This window comes from Rattus norvegicus, chromosome 15 (genome assembly GCF_036323735.1).
Source record: "Rattus norvegicus strain BN/NHsdMcwi chromosome 15, GRCr8, whole genome shotgun sequence".
Taxonomy (NCBI): domain Eukaryota; kingdom Metazoa; phylum Chordata; class Mammalia; order Rodentia; family Muridae; genus Rattus; species Rattus norvegicus.
This window is the reverse complement of record NC_086033.1, coordinates 60,428,250-60,451,404: the sequence shown is the minus strand read 5'-3', so window position 1 is coordinate 60,451,404 and position 23,155 is coordinate 60,428,250. Positions and strand designations below refer to the sequence as shown.

General features: G+C 42.6%; 1 protein-coding gene across 10 annotated transcripts in view; it reads left to right on the top strand.

Moving 5' to 3' along the window:
• The window catches only part of Dgkh (diacylglycerol kinase, eta), a 169,499-nt gene that overhangs the window by 108,373 nt on the left and 37,971 nt on the right, over positions 1-23,155 (top strand). For all 10 annotated transcript variants that reach the window (NM_001427603.1, XM_039094036.2, XM_063274439.1 and 7 more), the window contains 9 exon segments: positions 31-139; positions 233-372; positions 4,880-4,964; positions 8,080-8,165; positions 11,296-11,395; positions 13,851-14,121; positions 15,232-15,339; positions 19,446-19,577; positions 22,170-22,287. In NM_001427603.1, coding sequence (NP_001414532.1) covers positions 31-139; positions 233-372; positions 4,880-4,964; positions 8,080-8,165; positions 11,296-11,395; positions 13,851-14,121; positions 15,232-15,339; positions 19,446-19,577; positions 22,170-22,287 — 1,149 coding nt within the window.

Here is a 23,155-nt window from a genome sequence, read left to right as displayed (position 1 = left end):
CAACACTGAAAATGACTGTTTTACTTTCAGCCTGAGATTGTTCCAAAAGTTTGACAACTTCCGGATCCTTGTCTGTGGAGGAGATGGAAGTGTAGGCTGGGTTTTGTCAGAGATTGACAAACTGAACTTGCATAAACAGGCAAGTATGCGCTGGCGTGTTTGAGATGGGCCTCGAACCCCAGGCGTTGCTCCCCGACTTCCCTCAAAGTGTTACCATTGCGTTCTTTTGCAGTGCCAGCTTGGGGTGCTGCCCTTGGGTACAGGCAATGACCTTGCTCGAGTTCTTGGCTGGGGAGGGTCCTATGACGACGACACCCAGCTCCCTCAGATACTAGAGAAGCTGGAACGAGCCAGCACCAAGATGTTGGACAGGTAAAAGAAGTTTTTCTTCTGAAAATGTCAACCTGAGGTTATTTGATTTTTTTATAATTTTAGTAACTGTAGTAAGTCCAAGATTCCTGGTCTTGTTCATTAATCTTTGAGATCCTGAATAGAATTTGCACAAAGTAAATTCAATAAAAGATGCTTTGAATGATGGATGGATGGATGGCAAAAGGCTGAAGAAATGGTTTCGATGAATTCCTTATTTAAATGTGGATGACTGTGAAGTTACTAATTTTTGTTTTGTGGTGGTTTGGGGATAGGGTTTCCCTACATAACTTAGATGGACCTCAAATTTGAGATCTCCTGTCTTATTGTCTCTGGGTGCCAGTATTACAGGAGTGCACCACCGTGCCTGGGGATACCAACTACTTTTAATCACTGTTCAAGTCAGAAAGCTAAAAGGTTAACTTTGCAGCTGGAGCTTCTAATAATGGATTAATGAGACCTGTTAGCTTGTGGAGAGAGAGAAAGAGAGGGAGGGAGGGAGGGAAGGGAGGGAGGGAGGGAGAACATGAATCTAGTCCCAGAGAGAGAGGGAATTAGGAACACTCATGGAGCTGAAGGACCTGCCACTGTTTACATTGTCCTCTATCCCCTCCCCTCTCCTCTCCTCAGCACCAACCCCATTTTGAAAGGACATCTATAAAGCAGAAACCATAGTGTTTGCAGCCTAACAGCTTGTGGTAAAGGCATTTAGAATTTGGGTTAAGGGAACAACAAGATTCAATAAGTCGTAATTGCCCCACCCCAAGAGTACAAGTCAGATAGCAAAATATCATTACAGACTTGAGCTTTCATGAATCAAAACAACTTTGATAGGATTAGCCATCTGTGGGGCTCTCCCTGAAAACATCAGGGAGCCACCAGTCAAAATGCAATTATCCTTAGATGAGAGCCAGCCTCAGATGTGGTGACCTTGTCTGTCACGCTGTAGTGCTTGACTCCTCTGTGAGAGCATATTGAAAATAGACCTGGATGGCAGAACCTTAGCCTGTATGGATCCAAAATGGCATGATGGGGATACTCAGTTGGGCCATAATGCTTTTTAATCTGGGCTGGGGGTCTATTCAGAATCTCCACGGCTAAGAAGGAAGGAAGAGAGGGAGGGAGGGAGGGAGGGAGGGAGGGAGGAACGATAGACTGGGGGGATAAAAAGCAGTGGTGCTGGGAAGTGGCTCAGTGCTCCTGCTGTGAAGCCTGAGTTTGGTTTGCCAGAGCCCATTCAAAGCTGGGTGCAGTAGCACGTCTGCAATACAGCATCTCCTTCTGGCAAAATGGGAGGACGGAGGAGGAGAGTTCCCGGATGTTTCCAGGCTAGCTCTCCTGACATATAAGCTGCAAACAAGATCCAATCACAAACAAGGTGGGAAGCAAGAACCAACAACCAAATTCTCCTCAGCTCTCCGTCTACACACAGGCTGTGGCACAATGCATACTTGAACACACACACACACTCACACTTACTCCCTATATTCACATACAGAGACAGAAAGGAAAAGTGATGGGTAAGTTAACTAGCTCAGGTGTCCCGGTTACTTCTCGGGACTTATGTATGTTAAGACAGCAGTTGTAGATCGTAAACACAGTATTCAGCAGTTTTTACCTTAGTAAAGCAGAGGGTAACGGAGGGTTTGAATGAAATAAAATCAGTTTTGAGGGTGGGGGAGAACACACCTGTAAGTAATTTCCTAAATGATTCGGGGCTTTGCTTCCCAAACAACACAGAGTATTTGCTCAGGCTTTTTAAATATTTAATCATGTGGGTGTTCCTGCATTTGTCACGTTGAACACTTGGAAGTCTTTTGACACTCAGTTCTCTCCTTGAACCATGTGATTTTTTTGGGGATCTAATTCCGTCCATCAGGCTTAGTGAGTGGCAAAGCCTTTACTCTGGAGCCCTCTTAGCAGCCCCAACACAGTATTTCAAATGCCTCCTTTTGAGACAGAATTAAAGGGCTGTCTTGCTGCAGCCTAGGAAATCCTTTCCAGAGATTCACTCCCCCAAGTGGCTAGCTGAGAAATAGCACCCCCGTGGTCCGACTCCCCCACATCTCCTGGTGGCGGGTTAAAGGTCTTTATTAGAATCATTTTGTTTTCTTTGTGGCTTTACTGTTTGTGAAAAACGGGTGACCCTGGCCCCATAAGGTGGGGATGAAAAGTCAATTCAGTAGTTGTGTTATTTATACTTTTCAATAATACTTACTTGATCTTTATAGCCGCACTGTGACTTGGTTCATAACAGTGTCATTATGACTATTTTACCAAGATCAGACAAGGGCTTCTGGAGACAGGAAGAGTAGGAAGAACTCTGGCTGTTTGCCTGGCATTCTGTAGCACTCATTTTGTGTTGCAGCCACAACAGTCCCCCAAGTGAGCAAACCTCTCCCTCTCTGTTCTTGACACCATCAAAGTCACGTAGCCAACAAGCAGTGGGCAGCCAGCAGTAGGGCTGCCAGCAGTGGGGCTGGTGTTTTAACAGGGTGTAGGCTCAGACTTCCAGTCTGGATTCAGTCTCTCCCTCAAAGCACACAAGCACCAGAGAAGCCCTGACCAACTTGTAGTCAGTGCTAATGCGCACCTCAACCCTAGCCGAAGCTCTCCTGTAAGGTTTTTTTTAGGTGTAATCCTTTCCCACTTCTTGTCTTTTGACTACAGAAGTAGTTCAGCTATAAGAAGGTTGCTACCTTGTTTTGGTTTTGTTTGGTTTGGTCTTTTTGTTATTTTGTATTTTTACTTTTCCCCTCAGAGCTAAGGACTGAACCCAGGGCCTTGTACTTGCTAGGCAATTGCTCTACCACTGAGCTAAATCCCCAGCCCCAGAAGGTTGGCTTTTACATTTCTAGTTGCAGTTTTCTCTTTCTTGGGTGTTTGTATGATCTCTAATTTCTGTGCTAGCCCATGTGCCTCATTTGGAAACCTGTTGACTCTGTGTATGCAGACCCTGCTGTTCCTTTGCTTTGAGATATTCAGCATATAAATATGTGTGTGTGTATATACATGTTATATATATGTATATATACACACATATATGTTGAGTAATGGATGGAAAATTACATACATACAATCATATTTATAACGTCTTATTTTGGTTACATGTGTGCACACACGAGTGTACACATGTATTTGTACATGTATGTGGAAGTCTGAACTTGTTGGAATCATTCTTGATTTCTTATTCATTGAGGCAGGGTCTCCCACTTAAACCCTGAGCTAGCTGAGATGGCTACTCTCGCTAACCAGCTCCTGTCTTCTTCCTGTGGTACTGTAAGCAGGCCAGCATTCCTCCCCTGCGCTGACATAGGCTCTGGGGATCTGAACTCTAGTCCTCATGCTTTCACAGCAGCTGTTGTAGCTATGAAGCCAGTCTGTGTGGATGGAGAGTTGAACAGTAGCTACAGTAAGTGCTGAGTTCACATAGTCTAAGTGATAAATGCCTATTGGGGAAGTTTGGGTTTTTTTTTTTTTTTTTGGTTCTTTTTTTCGGAGCTGGGGACCGAACCCAGGGCCTTGCGCTTCCTAGGTAAGCGCTCTACCACTGAGCTAAATCCCCAGCCCCCCCCCTTTTTTTTTATCTATAAGAAATCCTTCTCTCTCAACTTGTTAGACTATAATAATGTTCTGCCCCCTTATTCCTTATTCTCTCCAAATTTGGAAATTGTTTTAAATATTAATCTGGAATTATCCCATTGATTGCTTTTTCAAACGATTCAACATTTGGAATTACCACTTAGTAATGCATAATAATTACTTACTGATAATTGGGATAAGTTTTCTTGAATTAAGTATTATTTCTGTAAATAATTTCCTTTCATCTCATGTTTAAATTACTCTTTCTTAAGTTAAGGAGTGTTTACCTCATTTTCATCACTTACATACATGTTCCCATTCACACATACACGCACACACATACACTTTCATAGGTATGCGCACACACACTCACACATATACACATCCCCTCTCTCTCTCTCTCTCTCTCTCTCTCTCTCTCTCATATCTCTTTTGCCAGGAGCAGTTGCTGAATAAGTGTTTTCTTTTCATAAGTAATAGGCATTTATTTAATCTAGGACATTATGTGTTAGAATTCTGGGTTTTGGCTCATGCACAACACATACTAATTAGTACTTTACAATAAGCCTTATCTAGAAAGTGGACGAGAAAATAAAGAGCTACGCTGCATTGTGTCTAGAGTAGTAAGACATAACCGTGGCTAGCACTTCCTTCTGTGACCTGGTGTTTGGATATTTCTAACTGGAAAGAGAATGGTAGAATGGAAATCATAAGCTATGTATGAATCCAATGTTTTCTGGGATTATTTTGTCTCTGTCCCATCCTCCATTTAAGATAGAATAAAACTATATGCCATAAATGTATGTATGTATGTATGTATGTATGTATGTATGTATGTTTATTTGTTTGTGACAGGGGAAAGTTTATTAAGATTTAAAGTTTTAATTTAAAGACTCAAGTTTTAGACCAAAGGATTTTCTCCCATCAGGTGGAGCATAATGACCTATGAACTCAAACTGCCAGCAAAGGCATCTGTACTTCCTGAGCCTGCAGAAGCGACTGAAGAATTCTATGTAAGACTAATCTTTTATCTACTGACTGTTTGAAATGGGCTCTCTTGGGGACGGACGGCGGAGAGGGCAGTGGTGACATGCTTGTTTCATAGTGTCACTGCCTGCCTCTAGTCTTCTCTCCCAAAGCAAAGGATTGTGAGGATCAAAGTTAGAGTCCTTCTGTGACCATGACCCTAAGTCACCGACCTTCCTGCATCTTACCAGTTTGTAACATGGGCCCTGGTACTCGGAGGACATCAGACATGCAAGGTCCTGTTCTTGTGACCCTGGAGGCCAGCAGATAGCAGCCTCTAGTGAAGGCTCACTCATCTTCTGCATGGGTCATGAGTGCCTGCTTGATTATTAGGTGTCCGCCCAGGTCCTCTAAGCCCCTCCCATGTTCCAGTACTCATGACTGGAAGATCATGCAGTTTCTCTCTCCCACTTGCCTGCTCTCTGAAGGGACGTTAAGCCCATTGATCCAGGGCAAGCAAAGGAAGAAGCACTGCTCACTCCCCTCTATCGCTGCTGCTGACACAAATGTCTAACATCTTCAGACATGTTTAAACCCCAGGGCAGTGGAAATATGAGACAATCTAGCTTCCAGGAGATTCGCTCTGACTCACTAAGGCCCTTTGATCTACCGCAGCCTATTTTTCACCTCTTTAGAGCTGAAATCTTTGTTTTGCCGTTGGGAAAAATTATTATCTTGTCAAAGCTGAAACAGGAGCATTCTTAGAGAAGATTGGTGTATTTTTCAGATAGGAAAATATTTAAAAAGTTCTAAAATATGAAAAAGTAATAGAGTCATATGAAATGGAAAACACAGGCCCGTCACCTGAGGAGACTCGACTGCCGAGGTTAATGTGTTTACTGTTTAATTTCCAGAAAGACTCTCGGTTATGTAATTCTATCTGAATATGCCTGTAGAGCCTGTTTTTCTGAAGGCCAGTCTTCCCAGTAACACTTTTCGTTAGTCACTAATTTTTTTCCCAAAATGAACAGAGGAAGTCATGACCCTGCTAAGTGACACTGTAGTAGATTAAACTGTGGCATCTGTAAATTATGTCCTTTGACATAAGAAGTATCTTCTTCCTCAGAGAGAGGTGTGCTTTTATCTATAATTATCCTTAATGAACAAATAAACACAAGCTTCAGGCAGCACTAATTAAATTACAGTAATTAATAAATTAATCAATGACATGAATGAACGCATCCCTTCATAGCATTAGGGGCCATCCCATATGTTACCCACCCTGCAGTGAACAGAATAAGCTCGTCTCTGAAGAATCTTGCTCCGTTTTGCATTTTCAAGGACGCATTTCCATTTTCCTGATCTTTAAAGAAAGAGATTCTTGTAGTCAAGCCGAGAGATCAGATGGGCAGACAGACACATAGCTACTCTGGTGTGGAATTGCTTCTCCAGGTGTGGTCTGCACTTGAAGGAGATGAGGTAGACATTGAAAATTAGCTACTGGTGGATTTGACCATAAACTTAAAATGAGACTTCTTTGGGAAGATGCCAGAATGGCACTGTGGAGGAGAATAGTCACTGAAATTCCAGGCGTGTGTGAATAGACTTGGGGTGAAAAGAAGCCGGGGCAAGGCGAGCACACACTGGAAACTGACTGGCTTGAACGGGGCCATCATTTCTATTGGGAAATCCCAAGTTTATGACATGGAATGCATATGAAGAAAACATTTAACAGAGACTGTACGTGAGGCTGTTAAGTAGTGTGCATGCTTTTATACATCATGAAGCTGTGTTCTTTTGATGGATGTTAAGGGTTCAGTCCAGTTGAAGAGGAGATGGAGGGCATTGGGCAATGCCATGTATTTCACTCTCTCAAGACCGCAGTTCTCACCCTATGGGTTGTGACCCCATAGGGTCAGATATCCTGCAGATCAGATATTTACGTAATGATTCATAACAATAGCAAACTTGAAGTTTTGATTTGGCAAGAAAGTAATTTTGTAGTTGGGGGTCATTTAGCATGAAGAACTGTATTAAACTTCCTAATGTCGCAACATTAGGAAAGTGGAGAACCACTGGTCTAAGAGGTATTTATTTATATAGTTTTATGGTTGTGTACAACATTTGGCTACACAATCGCATTTTTAAAAGCCTTTTGTGACAGGTATAGTATATAGACAGAAAAATATGAGTATCTTAGATGTATAGCTCGGGACATTTTTATAATTAGTCAAACCTATGTAACAAACACCCAAACCACAGGACAGCATGAAGTGCCTGATAAGCCCCTCTCGTGCCCTTGTAAGCACCGCCACACATTTCTCACAGATGACCACTCCTCACTCTACTAGTCTAGACTCTGGTTTAGGAGAATGGAAAAGCAGATTATATAATGGAAATCATTCTGCATGTATTTTTGCTTTGGATCTATCCACCCAGCATCTGGGCTGTTGTGTAATTGGGGCTCACTCCTTCCCAGTGCCCTGTAGTGTTTCCATGGAACAAATGCACTGCATCCGACGCTGTGTGAGCATCCCACCCAGCCCATGTCTTTTGGGGAACACACGTCCGTTTCTTTGGGGTGTGTGTGTAGAACTTGTTTCTCGGTCTTCTGGTGTGGGCCTGTGTTCAGGTCTAACGGACATTGCCCAGCAGCTTCCTAGGACCGTCAGCTTTTATGTAGGAGAGATTTATATTTCCATCCCCTGTGCTGTTGGCAGGCTCCACTAGCTGCTGTTTGCATTTTAGCCATTGTGGGTGTGGTTTCAGTTTGCGTTCTGCAGGTATGTGAGAAACTGATTGTCAGTCACCGGGCTATTCTACCTGCATTTCTAGTGTTCTCCCCATGTTCGGTACGTGCTGGCCTGGCCTTTAGTAAACTTATTTTAAACACTACTTCTTTCAGTCATACTATATTTATATATAAGTCACTCATGTAATTTAAAAAAAACACAATGGAACATTAATTGGATTTCCTAAGCATATAAAGAACTCCAGGTTGTAAAAATGGGAGTCAGGGAAATTTTCGTTTTGCATAACTAATTTTTCACGACAGCCTTTGCCCTGTTTCCAAGTGTCATGAAGCGTGCATTTCTGAAGCAATCATGACTGGGTTGTATAGACACCAAGAGCAATCATATAGTTTAGGGGTTTCTTTTCCAGATGACAATTTATGAAGACTCTGTTGCAAATCACCTTACGAAAATCCTCAATTCCGACGAACGTGCGGTGGTCATATCGTCTGCCAAGTGAGTTGTGGGGCTGAAGTGAAAAGGTACTTAGTTACGTGAGAACGTGAGAGGAAAGGTATTTCCTGACGGTGACACCATTCCTGGCGATTTTTCTTAGATAATAATCTGAACTGGAGTTTTAGTCATGTTAGCATCTGCATGGAGCCTAAAGAGAATATATTTTGCTGCTTATTTTGAACCATTCTGTCATGAAAGTATTAAAAAGTGCTTAGAATTTAAATGTCTATTTGCAAATTATCAATGATCAATTATAACACAGAAATCCTACCTCATTGTAATTTATTCTTTCCCACACATATGTTTTTTTATTTAGCAACTGTTTACATCACCCAAGGGAAAATAGTGAGATCCTCCAAAATGGCATCTCTTGGTGTGTTTAAAATCCATAATTATAATTTATCAAAGCCATCAGATTTTACTTAATTCCAAACACGGAGCCAAAGCCTCCCGATGTTACCCGAATGTGGGATCTCAAATGTACTTCTGAAGTATCCCTTACTTGCATGGCAAGGAGGTCAGCTCGCTTCTGCTAGCTCAAGTTTCCACTCCTAAACAAAGGAGTGCCCTTGACGATCCTGCTCAGTGAACACAGTGCTGTCACGAAGGAAGCAAAGAGAGAGGATGGAAGAATGGGGTGTGGAAAACCAGAAGGAAAACACACGTTTTGATTATCACATACTTAATTTGTAATGAAGAAAAATCACAAAAAGTCATTATAAATCACATGCACCTGTATCAGAAGTACAAATGGAGTGACAGCTGCTTTTGAGGATGCATCCTCAGCAAACAGGAAACAGCACTGACCGACAGGAAGGGGAAATGGCTTCAGGCCGTAGACCACTGTGCTTGAGGCAGAGATGGGTACTGGCTGGTTTGTGTTTGCTTAATGAGTTGTGTTGCATACAGAAATGTGCTTTCAGACCACTCAGCCCTCAGCAATTCTTGTCTCTTGTCCTGGGTTCAACCCCCCTGTTAGTCCCCTGGCCTCAGCAGATATTTGACTTTGCCAGCCTTGATCTATGAATTAAATGCGTGTCCGAGGAAAGTTCACTAAGACACCTACTGGAACTCACTGTATTCCAGGCAGTCTTGGAACCTAGAATCCTCCTGCATCAACTAGATAAAATTCCAGACCCACACCACCTGGCCCACCTGAAGTACATATTTTACTACCCTAAATTCACTTCTTAGATTCTTTCCTCCAGAATATAAATGTCCTATGTTCCTTTTGTAATGTGGAACCATAGGACCATAAGGCAGAACGCTTCTGATTATTTCCACAATTTGAGCATCAAGCACTCTCTTGATTTGCACATCAATCATCAGCCCTGTGGACACAAGGCTGTGATACATAGAACCAGGCTGTTCCCTCAGCCTCTCTCCACCTCAGAGATGTGGGGGAATTGAGGTAGGAAACCTTGCCTGCCCCTTTCCCATCTACAATGATGGACTGAAAGGCTCCATCACTCAGAGACAATAGCACAAGCACAGCAGCGGTCAGCCCTCTGACATGTGCAGTTTTACAAACCCAGGAGGAAATTAGGGCAAACCATTACAGTCATGGCAAGGTGGAATTCTAGGTTGGAGTTATACAAGCTGGTGAGAGTGGCAGTGTCTGCTCTGAGGAGTACTTCACAGAGGATCTTCTGTTAGGGCATGTACTAGAATGGTTATAATAAACTGACATCATCATATGTCATTATGCATAAGGTATATTATACATTAACAAAGAAGAAAATTATATAGGAAGTACATGAAGGAGTCTCTAGTCAATGGTAAGCTAGGCTCTCTTAATTTGCTTTAAAATTAGAAATTAAGGGGCTGGAGTGATGGCTCAGCATTTAAGAGCCTGCCGCTCTTGGCGGAGGACTCTAGTTAGGTCCTCAGCTCCCGCATCTCAGCTCGCAACCATTAATAACTCTAGTCCCAGGAGGTCTGATACGTGTCTCCTCAGACACTAAATGAGTGTGGTACACATACATGCATGACATGCAAGCACACATAGACACGTACTGTTTTAATTTTAAAGTAGAGACCAGAAACCGGAATGTGAAATGCCAGCCAGCTCCAAGAGAACTGTGTCTCTAGCTCAGTGGCTGGGGTTTGCTTAGCACACGTGAGACATGGGTTCTATCCCTGCACCAGGAAGCAGGCCGAGGGCTAGATGGCCAGCAGATCTAACCCCTAAGCAAGAAGGAAAACGAAAATGGTTAGAAATAATGCACCTGCACGACCTGTTCGGAAGTCCGGACTGTAAGAGGGTGCGTATGTGTGTGCCCTGTGCCTGTCACATAGTTTGGTTGTGTAGTATTAAGGTCTATAGATGCTGCTGTTTCTCACCGACCAGAGAAAATTGTGAACTTAATAGAAGAAAAACCACTAGGGGAGCATATTTCTCCTTTTCTTTAAATTCTTACTATATCAATGATAGAAATGTTTAACTTTCAAGATGTTTCTATCAATGTACACTTTTTGCCAAAGCTAATCTATCCGTATATGCCATTCCGCTGGCTGTTTATTGCACAACTTTTTGAGAGGCAGATGCATTTCACATTATTTTTCTTTCTAGTCCATTTCTTTTGCAAAGAAACCAAATGTAATTAAAAGAAACAAACAAGTCAGCCATGGATTGCTGACACTAATGAGACCTAAATGGAATTAGGGTTGTGCATTATTGTATTGGTTATCTTAAGTGGGGGGTGGAAGGGTTTACAGAGAATATAACTGAATTCAAGTGCCTGATCGGTTGGTAACCAATACACACAACTTCTCTGTCCTTCAGGTAGCAGTGTGCTACCAAGATGTACTAGTAGGTCAGTAAATCAGTAGATCCTGGAGACACTGAAGAGCTGTGGGAGATACCTTAAGGGACCTGACAGTTCTTATGGCTTACTTAAGCATTTGAGGATGGTCTGGTTCAGCCTTACTACATGTATGGAAAGCAAGGCTTACTTGTCTATCTGTTTCTCACGTAAAAGTTGTCAATGTATCTAAGATACGTCACCCTGATGGAGTGCAGTCCTATGTAAAAATGACCCCGGGTATTCTGAGTTTTCCTCCTTACCTTTAACTACGTTTGTACGTGAGAGCACACAGGCTCTAACGGAGCATTTTCTCTTCCCCAAAGGATACTCTGTGAAACCGTGAAGGACTTTGTTGCCAAAGTGGAGAAGGCACAGGACAGAACACTGGAAAATACAGTAGTAGCTGAAGCCGTGGCCAGTAAAGTAAGAGGGACACACACCAAGGGCATGCGAGCTGTTTTTTGATATTATGAGCACCGAGCTGTGTTGTAAAGATTGCCTTGGTGTGCTCTTGACAAAGTACCTAAAGGGAAAAGAAACCAATGGTGTTTATTTAGGTGTAAGGGTTTAAGAAAATACCTTCTAGTTTATAGTTATCCTTAAATATGCACCGTGGCGCCACTGGAAGTATCCAGCAAGCCAAGATTTTGTCTTCAGATCCCCTTCTCTGTGATTGACATCTTAAAGGGACATGCAGTCAGCCTGCCATGCCAGGATTCTAGGGGACCCATGGTCCTGTTGGGTGAGGCCGGGCTTTACACATCTAACAAGCGCTGGTGACCCATTTCCCTCCCAGCACGGATCTCTCCATTCTCTAGACTCAAGTTCTTTTCTCCTTTAAGTTCTGTTTCTTTCGTGACCTTTTTTCCATACCTTTACAACCTTTTTTCCTCCTTTATGAGCTTTCTGACGCTAAGGTAAGAATAGCATACAGACTTTACAAGCCAACATCTTTACTTTTAAAGCTCACAGAAGGCTCTTTTTGCCTAAGGCATGGGAAGGATTTCTGTCCCTTAGGTTCCTGCTGTCCTAGGGGATTAAGTGGAAGAGAAAGAAAGTGGAAATAAATTTTTCCTCTAAATTTTTATTTAGTCATTGACAGTTTTATTTACATGTACACTGTGTTGATCATGTCCGCCGCTCTCTCTCCCCCCACCAGCTTCTCTCCATTCCAATTTCAGGTCTTCCTCGCATAATTATTATTTTTATCCCACAGTTAGTGCCACTCATATGGACATGGGTGTGGAGTCATCCACTGAGGAATGGGGAAATCCAACCAATGAGCTTCCCTCCCCCAGAAGTCATCAGCTGTCAATAACCCATTAGCCGAGGAGTGGGACCTCCTGAACCCCTTCCCCTCCCCGATGCTGGAATATTTAGCTGCGGATCTTAGGCAGGGCTTGTGTGGGTAATCACAGCTGCTGTGGGTCCATGGGTGCAGCAGCCGTGTCGTGCCTGGAGGCCACCGTTCCACACCACTCCTCCCTGTGCTCCAGCTCTCACATGTTTCCTGCCCCTCCTTAAGCCATCTTCCATCCCTGAGACATGAGGGTGAGGGAGGGGTGTTAATGTGGTGTCTCACGTCGCTGACCATCCTGAGCCCCCATTTGTTATGATTCTTCCTGTAAGACTAAAGACTCCACCAAAGGGCTCTTACACTGAGGAAACCTCCAGCAAAGGCGCAGAGTATGGAGATAACATGTAAAAGCCATCAGTCTTCTTAGGTACCTTCGAAAGCAACATTGACGTAAGCCTTTGCGTGCTTCACTCGTTCCCTTCCCTATGGAGAGTTTCAGACAGCAGGGACTCTGGTTTAGCCACACTTCTGTCTCAGAAGTCCTTCACCTGTGACTTTGCTTGGCTTCTCGTCAGACAGAGAAATAGAGTAGAGGAGGACAGACAGGAATTCTGTGGAGGTTGAAGTGGTTAATGTGATCATCCCTTGGTGGTAGCAGTAACAGTTTTGTCCCCAAATGTTTCTTTTCCTGTAGAAAAAAAGACAAGCAGAGAGAAACAAGACCTCTGTGCTTGCCTCTCTATAGCCCTCCTCTTTCCCCTCCTCATTCCTGGACAGTTTCCTTCATGATCTTTCTGGGACCCAGTAGTCCTGTGGGCACTCTTCAGTTCTTTGCAAAATAGGACTTCAGCTTAGCCATGCCCGCAACTTAGGGTGTTAAAAAGTGTGCGCTAAGTCAATAACTTTATAGGAAATCCTGGTGCTTTGTATATTGTATATCTTTCAACTTAGTATTGGTTGCATTCTAAGGGAGAAAAGCAGTTCATAGGTTGTAAAACTTTGAACCTGTGGGGGCTGGAGAGATGACCCAGGGGCTATGGGCACTTGCTACTCTTGTAGAGGACCCAGGTTTGGTTTCAAGCACCCACATGATGGGTCACAGAGCACCTGTCCCAGGTGACCTGAGATGCTCTTCCGCCCGCCTTCTGTGGGCACCACACACACACATGTATGCGTGCATGCATTCAGGCAAAACTCCCATATACACAAAAAATTGTTCCAAGAAGACTTTCTATCTGACACTGCATTTAGTGATTTTGAAGTAGGAGTCAATAAGAGTGGCTTCAGTCATTTATGTCATAGATGTATATCAGTCAGCTAATAGCAAGCAGTTCTATACATTAAGAGCCACTCAGATCATTTTCTGTCTTCAGTAAATATTTAAAACAAAAGTCTACAGAATAAAAGACTATAGCTACTTGAATATTGATGTTTTTATTCCCAATGGTTAAAGATTTATCTTACATAAAAATACATCTCATTATCTACCAACCTAATATATTTTAATTTCTTCCCCATCACCCTTGCTGATACTTGTGTACTCGCTTGTCACCGTCACTGATATTTTGTTTGTCTTCTTAGTGCTCGGTCCTAAACGAGAAGCTTGAGCAGCTGCTCCAAGCCCTGCACGCAGACTCCCAGGCCAGTCGAGTTCCTCCAGGGGTCGGCCCTGCAATCCCTGAAGAAGACACCGACACCGCCAGTGAGGAGTCCTTGGGTGAAAGCAAGGACCAGCTCGTGAATGACTTTGGGAAACCCTCCTCCCAGAAAGCCGTGAAGCCCCGGGAAATAATGCTGCGGGCAAACAGCCTAAAGAAAGCAGTGAGGCAAGTCATTGAAGAAGCTGGAAAAGGTACACACAAAATTAGCTTCGAAGAGGCCCGCAACATCCCTGCGCTGCGAGCATAGCCAGTGTGCGTAGTGCTCGGATGTGGTCCACATTTACAAACGAGGCTCGTGACACGATAGAGGACGATAAGTCCACTAAAGGGAATACGTACTTAGACGTTGTCTAACTCCAGTAGTGAAGATCTGCGTCACCGTGACGTGTAAACTAAGACTTCAGAAGTGAATGAAGTTGTAATATTTCTATCCCAACTTAAGTAGAAAAATAGTTACCGAACAAGTCTAAAATTCTGAATCTTTTTACTTTATCGGCCTTTCTTCTTAAAATCAATCTTATAGCTGCTGATAATAAAATTATAATAATATCGATTTCTTTTTTTTTTCTTTTTTCTTTTTTTTTTTTCGGAGCTGGGGACCGAACCCAGGGTCTTGCGCTTGCTAGGCAAGTGCTCTACCACTGAGATAAATCCCCAAATCATTAAAATTTTAATAGTATATAAATCTTTGCGTTTTAAAAGATTTACTTTTTAGTTTTGCTTCTATGCATGCATGGGTGTGTGTGTGTGTGTGTGTGTGTGTGTGTGTGTGTGTGTGTGTGTGTGTGGCAGAATAGGTGCCACAAAGGCACTGGATCCTCTGAGATGGGGGAAGCAGGCACTTGTGAGCTGCCCATTGTGGACTCTGAGACCCAGTGTGAGCGCAAGCAGTCTGTGCTCTCAGCCACTGAGCCATGTCTGCGGCCCCTAGATTTAAACTTCTATATGAGTGTAATGTACACGCTTCTTAGAATTTTAGTGCCAGGTGAAAGTTAACTGAAATATGGCTGATGTTGGGAATCCAGTTCCAGGTGTGTGACTTGTAACCAGGCTTTGTATTTTGATTTAAGTTCATCTATAATTTTAGTCTAGTAAATATGTAACCATAAAAAATTTATTTAGTTTTTAGACTCTCCAGTATCCACAGACATCACTCCCAATTTTGTTAATAAGTAATGTTGCTTTGTAAATGTACAATTTCTCTTGGTACTTGGTTTAGTTTTTCTTTCCTAAGCATATCTTTATATGAATTCATTTTGTTTCCACTTACACAAGTCTGTTTCCCTTCTTACTACTTAAAGTTATGGATGAGCAGACAGTGCAGCCCTGTGAACCAGTTAGTCCATCTTGTGACTATGATACAGAAGCAGATGAAGCTAAAGAGGATGACACGAAAGAGTCGTTATCTGGTGAGAAATCAGTGATGACATCACTTGGAAATCAGTGATGTCATTTGGAATTCAGTGATGATGTCATTTGAAAATCAGTGATGATGTCATTTGAAAATCAGTTACAACCGACTTTGCATTTAGTTTTCAAGTTTGAAATGGACTGTTGAATTTCTATTTTTCTAAAGGCCTGTGAGCAATTTGTGTTATTCATGAACACTAAAATAATAATGGTAACAGATCAGTTAGTTTGACGAGTATTCTTATATCCCTTGTGAGATCTAAGAGACATCTAGAGACCAACATTAAATTAAGTGTTATGGGACTAAAGATGATTAGTGTCTTAGAAGAAATACCCAAGTTTCCAAACTGGAGCCTGGGGTTGCTCTCAGGTTCCTTGGGAAATTGCAAGAACATTGTTGGCCTTCCCTGCATCAAGCTTGGCCTTTGAAGGATTCAACAGAGCCTTATATTTTGCTGATTGACCAATGCTTGTTGCTAAGTTAAGCTTTAAAACCAAAAGTCTTACTCTTACCCCCTCTCTTACACTCTCTTCCTCCCCTCTTCCCACCTCTCGCTCTTTGTTCTTCGCTGCTTTTGCCCACTTCCCCATCCCCCTCTCCACATGCCCATGGCCAGCCACTTTTCTTCTCTATTACTTTTCTCTCATTAAACTTCTCCACGTGACAAAAAACCCCAAAAGTCTTCTAATTACAACACTGTCTCTACCAAATTATTTTTGCCTAGAAATTATTATATTGCTGCTTGAAGATTATTAACTGTCTCCCTGCCTTTTGGCTTTTGATAGGAAACGAATTTGTCCTTTTAGTATTTCACATGATATAAGTGAACGTTTCCAATTACTGTTGGGTAAGACAGACAGACGTTTAAATATTAATGACATGAGGTAGTAGGAAAATGATTATAATATACTCAAGAAAAGTCAGGATAGTGTATCAGAGAACTATTTGTTAAAATTCGTTAGCATTTTGTTTCCAAGCTTGGACTGATTTTTTTTACACTTTTCTGTAGCTTTCTTAACTAAAAATGAGGATGATCATATACTATTTTAATTGGGTTGTGATGAAGGTTGACTTATTATACAAAAGTGCCCAGAATCGTGTCTGCTGTGCAGTGATTCATAAGTGCTTTTCTCTATCATTTTTGTTGTTGTTATTGTTGTTTTGAGAAAATTTGTTTGATTGTACTAAAAACTCTCAAGAAGAATCAAAATTCGGTTCAGTAAAGTTCAGATAGTCAACATACATGTCTGCATGCAAATTCCTATATTCGCTTTCCAGATGGTCATTGAACCTTCAGGGCATTCAGTTCTAATATGTTTCTCTCTTGTGCCTGGCTGTAACTGTTAGAAGACTATTCTTTATCATAAGTTTACATTTTCTCCCTTAAAATTCAACCCGCGAAGGAGGGTACTAGTGGGTTTTATGTGTCGTAGTGTAGGCAGTAAGAACTCCGGGCATTTATATGGTGCTTTGATGATTGGCTCGAGAGTTAATTTCCCAGATGGCATTTTACCAATGCCAAGTTAAATCTGTCTTCTGGGACCATATCTCCCCCTTCTTCCCTATGGCAGTCCTTAAATGATTCTGTAAAGACCCCTTGATACATCCGATGTCTTCCTCCATATCTGGTGTCTCTTAGCTTCTTCCGCTAGACTGTAATTTGGTGATTTTGAATTATTCATTTTTCTGGCTGCATCCATTTGGTCAGTGTCTGTCTTAAAATGTGTTGGACAAACTCCAGATGTTTTCTGTAAGGCGATGACATAGATATTCCTGCTACTCGTTGAGCACATCTTGATGTTGCGAAAACAACTGAGTTTCTTTTCAAGTTTAACTGCAATAATTCCCCTCATCTTTATGACCTTCCACCATTTTTAGTTGGACCCACCCCACTCCCACCTGTTAAATTCTTCTGTCATCTCCGCTGTATTTTATCTGTGAAGTTGGTAATCAGGCCTGTGATTTAAACTCCTGGCTATCGTAGGGTTAGCAATGGCGTCCATGTCTATTCTCTTCCGTAGGTGAACACTCTTGCCCATGGCTTCCAGTCAGCCATTATTCCACCTTACCATACTCTCATAGATTCCACACGTCCATTGTGTAGAGGGGAAATGGAAAGATACTGTTGGGGTACTAAATACAGAGGTAAACCTAGATTTAGGAAAGTCTTTAATCTTGCCACATTTGACGCCAATTTTGCCTATAATCGAACTCACTGAAAGTCATTGGCAATTGATGTGTTCCTTCTATTATCTTAACTGAATCATCCGTATTGTGTCATTATTAGATTATGCAATCAGTGTCTGAGATGTGAGAAATACAGTGTATTAATGTGTTCAGGGTGGCGCCGGACTCGGGAAGATGCATGAGGCACCCGTTTGATTCCTTGCAGGGGAGCTTTGATCTTAGTGCTGTGCTCTCTGCTTTTCATCGAGGTAAACAGCCAAAGTTGTTAGAAATTAGCTCCAGTAGTCCCATCCGCCACACACACGTCACACACGTCACACACGTCACACACGTCACACACGTGGCTCTCTTCTCTTCCCTGCATGCAGCTGCACTGTTTTTGATCAGAGAAAATACATGCAAGATTAATACAGTTAAGTTTGTAATTACTCTAAGGGAGAGTGAGGATAATTAAGTTTTAGTGTACTTTTAAATTAAATTTAATGACGACTGTTCTTTTTTAATACCTGTAGCTGGCCTCTAGATTAGTTCAAGGTGCTGTTTTTCCTCCATTAACTTGCCTCCTGGTAGATGGAATTAAATCTTGCTTTTTGATATTTTCTTGGATATTTTAACTGTGTGTAGCTTTTACAAAAACAGAACAAAACCATTCAGAGCATGTCATCTTTCCAACAAATGATTGCAAGGAAGGTATATTAGTTTTATTTGAAGATAAATGATATCTTTCCTAGATTTTAATTTTTTTTATTAAAGTATTTTTACAAATAATATATCTTGGCCACATTCTTTCCCTCCTCCAATTTCTCAGATCCTCCCTAACCCCCTACCAACCCAAGTTCATGATCTCTCTCCCTTCCTCCCCCCAATAAAAAAATCCTTCCCTCCTTCTCCTCCAACGAAAACAAAGACCAAAACAAGCAAACAAACAAATAAAACAAGCAAAATAGCACACACACAAATCCATGGAGTTCTGTTTTGTGTTGGCCTAGAGCCTGCCCTGGAGTATGGTTGATATACCCAGGGATGCTCCATAGGACAACACGGATTCTGCCTGTCCCAGAAGGTTATCGGTTACAAATAGCTTCCTAATTAGAGGAGGACTTTGCAACTACCGTTCTTTCTTGATCCTGCTAGTTTGTCTGATTTGAATTCATGCAAGTCGTGTACATGATGTCTCCTCTGTGAGTTCATGTGTGTGTCTGCCCTGTCGTGTCTGGAACACAGTGTTTGGAGCTGTCCACCACCTCTGGCTCTTAGAATCTTCTGCCTTCTCTTCTGCATAGTTCCCCGAGCTCTCTGAGGAGGCGTTTGATAAAGACATCTCATCGAGGACTGAACGCTCCAAAGCTGTTCACGATCTGTTCACTGTCTGGTTGTGGGCCTAGTTAATTTTCATCTACTGCAAGAAGCAGCTTTTCTGTTGAAGGTTGAGTGATGCCCAGATCTGAGTCCAGCCAAGTGTCTCCATTAATTGAAGGCTGTGTTAACTCCTGCTTCACATACGTTCACATGGGAGTCATGACACTTAAATATGATCGTGGACCCAGTATCCATGATTAATGGGAAATGTGGGCAGCATGCAGCATAGCACTTACCAGGCTTTAAGATTTCTATTTATCAAATGTGAGTTGATCACATTCAAATTAAGCATATTATTGGCTTTTAATGACAGTAGGTATCTATGCTCTGGTAGCATCTATTCAAAACCAGAGATCAGTATATCTCCGATATTCTCCATATGATCCAAGAAAATGAAGGTAAACTGACAGTGAAGGTAAATAGAGTTAACTTCTTCAGTTCTACTCACTGAATTTAAGTAGGCAATTGCTTGTCGCTGTGTGTCTTGAGTTTAGAAGGGCTTTGTTTAATTTTATACCGGTTTCTTTTGCCAATTTTAATCTGGATTTTTGTCAACAGCCAAAACCACACCTCAGTCTCCTGATGCCCAGGCAAGCCGTGGTCATTCCCAAATTGATTCCGTCGCTGGTCCAGCTATGGCCACCACCAAAGAAAACCTCCCTGTGCTCAACACCAGAATAATCTGCCCAGGTAGTGAAGTTGTGTGACGTGGTCCGTTCTTTAAGATATCTGTAAAAACGAGCAATTTCTCTTATTCGTGAACTACAGAAAGATGTCCTTAGTGATAAATGTTCCTTTAAGAGAATTTTTTTGCCAAACTTAGTTATAGAAATCCAGGTCTTTAGATTATTCCATGTCTAATTGTATAGGACATATTCAAACTCACATTTAGGCCTTACCCTAAAAAATGTTAGTTCATTGGTTCCAGGCCAGAGCCCAGGAGTCTGTACCTGAATTGGAGTGACTGTCTATTCTGTGACCTCCAAAGATCTCCAAAGCTTTCCTTGGGGTTTTAAGCCACTACTTTCTCTGTAGATATTTTCAGCCTAGTATTTGTTTCAGCCTGGATTAGATGAGTTTGCCTTGGATTAGGCTGATACAAGTAGACACCAAAGAGTACAGGTTGGAGCCGGAGGGAAATATACATGTCTGTTTCCTAAGGGGTCAGAGGAAAATATACATGTCTCAGAGCTTCCTAAGGGACCAGAGAAAAATATACATGTCTCAGGGCTTCCTAAGGGACCAGAGGAAAATGTACATGTCTCAGGGCTTCCTAAGGGACCAGAGGAAAATGTACATGTCTCAGGGCTTCCTAAGGGACCAGAGGAAAATGTACATGTCTCAGGGCTTCCTAAGGGACCACAGGAAAATACACATGTCTCAGGGCTTCGTAAGGGGCTGGAGGGAAATATACATATCTCAGAGCTTCCTAAGGGCCCAAGAGGGAGATATACATGTCTCAGAGCTTTCTAAGGGGCCAGAGGAAATAGATTTGTCTCAGAGCTTCCTAAATCTACAAAGGTTTTTAAATTTCTTTGGTCATCATCAGGGCATGTTGGGATCCATTTAGACCCTGAGAAGTATCTTCTCATGGAATTTCTCTTTAAATATGGGATTTAATTCAAGTGCTGGTTGGAGACTTTTGTTCCTCTCTTTCCCTAGTGACAGATCAACCAGACAGATGGTCAGGGAAATAGTGTACCCAGAAGGTCACCTGAAGCAGTAGGAACCAGTCAACATCTAAAGGACACTCAGACACAGAAGAACATGCACTCTTCCCAAGAGTACATGCAACACTCGCTAGGATAGACCATAAACCAATTAGGTCACAAAGAATTCTCAGTAAGACTGAGAGGATCTCCAGCTCACAGTTCTGTTCGCAGCGCAGTGGACTGAAAACAGTGTGTGTGGTGGGGGTGTGTGTGTGTGTGTGAGGTGTGTGCCACACATAGACGTGGAAAGGTGTAATAAGGAATAAGTCAGAGAAGACAATGGGACAACTAAAAATAAATGAGAACAGAGATGCACCACCCTAAACCTGTCTGATGCAGCTGAAGCCCGCCTAGAGCGGAGTGTAGAGCCAGGAATGCCGGCTGTGAAAGCGTACATTCATCTCACATCGAGCACCTGGTACCCACCCTGGCAGCCTAGGACAAGAGCTACCTAGTGGGAGCTAATGGGGAAGCAAACAATAAATGTGAGAGTGGAAATAAACACAAGAATTTAAAAAGAGAGAGACAGTGGAGAAAATGAAAACGAAGTTGAAGAGTGAAGATTCAAATTAGTAAAATCAGGAGTGGGAGAAGCCTTCATTGTGGAGCTTAGATAGAAACTGTGTAACAACAGATCACAACTCAGGGGAAACAGGCAAACACACAAAAACATATAGACTAAAAATCCCAGGCAAGAAGAAAAAGATATAAAACACTAGAAATAAAAAACAGGGGTGGTGGTGCACGTATTTAATCCCAGCACTCAGGACGCAGAGGCAAATGGATCTCTGTGAGTTTAAGGCTAGCCTGGTCTACAGAGTAGGCTTCAGGACAGCCAGGGCTACCTAATAAATGTCTTAATAAACCAGGAAAGAAAGGAAGTATAACTGTGTGCCTTCCCACATTTATCTGCATGTAGTACCCAGAGTGGGACTTCTTCTTCTAAGGGGAAGAGGGAAGGACTTACGTGAGGGGCACTGGGAGGAGAGGAAGGGCTGATATTCCGTTGTAAAGTGAATCAATAAATTTAGTAAAAAAGCAAAACCCCAAGGGCTGCATACACGCATGTGCTCACATGTGCACACAAGTGAACTAAGCCACTAAAGCCAATGAGTGAGTGCACTGAGGTTACAGAGGAAAGGATCAATATCTAGAAATCGCATCTCTATTCTTATATTTCTATTCACTGCAACTGAGCAAGCATTCTGTCCATGCGATTAAGAAAAAATTCCTCCCGAAAGTGCATCCAACATGACGAAATCCTTAGGAATGGGTTTGACCCAGAAAGTGAAATGCCGAAAGCTACAAACTGAAGAATTGCTGGACTGTAAGTGAGAGAATAGCACAGATACTCAGTTCGTGCTTTTCTCTCCATTATTCTTTTATTACAGCATGCAGACATTTGGGACTGTTAAAACTCTCCATGTCCCTAAGCATCATGCTCTGGGCTTTGGCTACTGAGCCGTCAGGGGAAACCAGGCCTTGGTGGCAAGCTGTTTGAGATAGGGACAGGCTGAGTGGAGCTGACTGACTTCTGCTTCCTAACACGTGATCCTGGTGTTTCCGGCAGGTTTGAGAGCAGGACTTGCTGCCTCCATAGCTGGGAGTTCTATCATCAACAAAATGCTGCTGGCCAACGTAGATCCTTTTGGTGCAATGCCGTTTATTGACCCCGACCCAGATTCGCTGTAAGGAGCATGTGTGTAGCTGCTTGGCCTCCATTTTGTTTGCTTCTGTTTCTGTTTTGTTCAGATCCTAACGTTTTGCATGTGTCCCCAAGTGTATGCGCCCATCTGCTAAAAGGGTGGTGACAATGCTCAGATGTTGATCGTGGTCTGTTCCCCGGGGCGAGTCCCTTTCTCAGCTCTGGTGCAGGGCTCTGTGCCTCCTCCTGAAGGGTGACCTTAGCCCTGCTGGGCACTGGTATTCATGTCCTTCTCTCTTCAGTCTGCTAATCCTGCCATTGCTCCACATCCCGCCGCACGGTTTCCCGATTTCTAGTTTCCAACCCGCATTGATGGCACCTCTTTTAAGGCTCCCCAAAACACTTTGGAAAGCTTGAGATATAGTTATTCTTGTTTTTATTTTAAAAATTGCTTTATGAGTGTGTGTGCGTGTGTGTGTGTGTGTGTGTGTGTGTGTGTGTGTGTGTGTGTGTGTGTGTGTTTGTGTATCCCTATCCACATGTGGAGGCCAGAGATGGGAGTCCTCCTTGATCAATTTTCCACTTTATGCTGAGGTAGGGTCTCTCATGTGAACCTAGAGCTGACCTGCCAGTCTGGCTGGTCTACACTGATGCAGGCAGCTTACCCTGGGCCCTACCTCTTCCTCCTGTGTGCTGAGATTGCATGATGGCTGCCTTGGCCACCAGCCATTTACCTAGGTGCTGGCGATCGGACCTCTGGTTTTCCCACACTGGTACCACAAGTGCCTTACCCACTGAGCTATCTCCCTAACTCAAAAATGCTTTTTTAAAAAATCTTACATTTTTTTGTAGTGGCATTTCTCAAGGAATTGTGTGTGTGTGTGTGTGTGTGTGTGTGTGTGTGTGTGTGT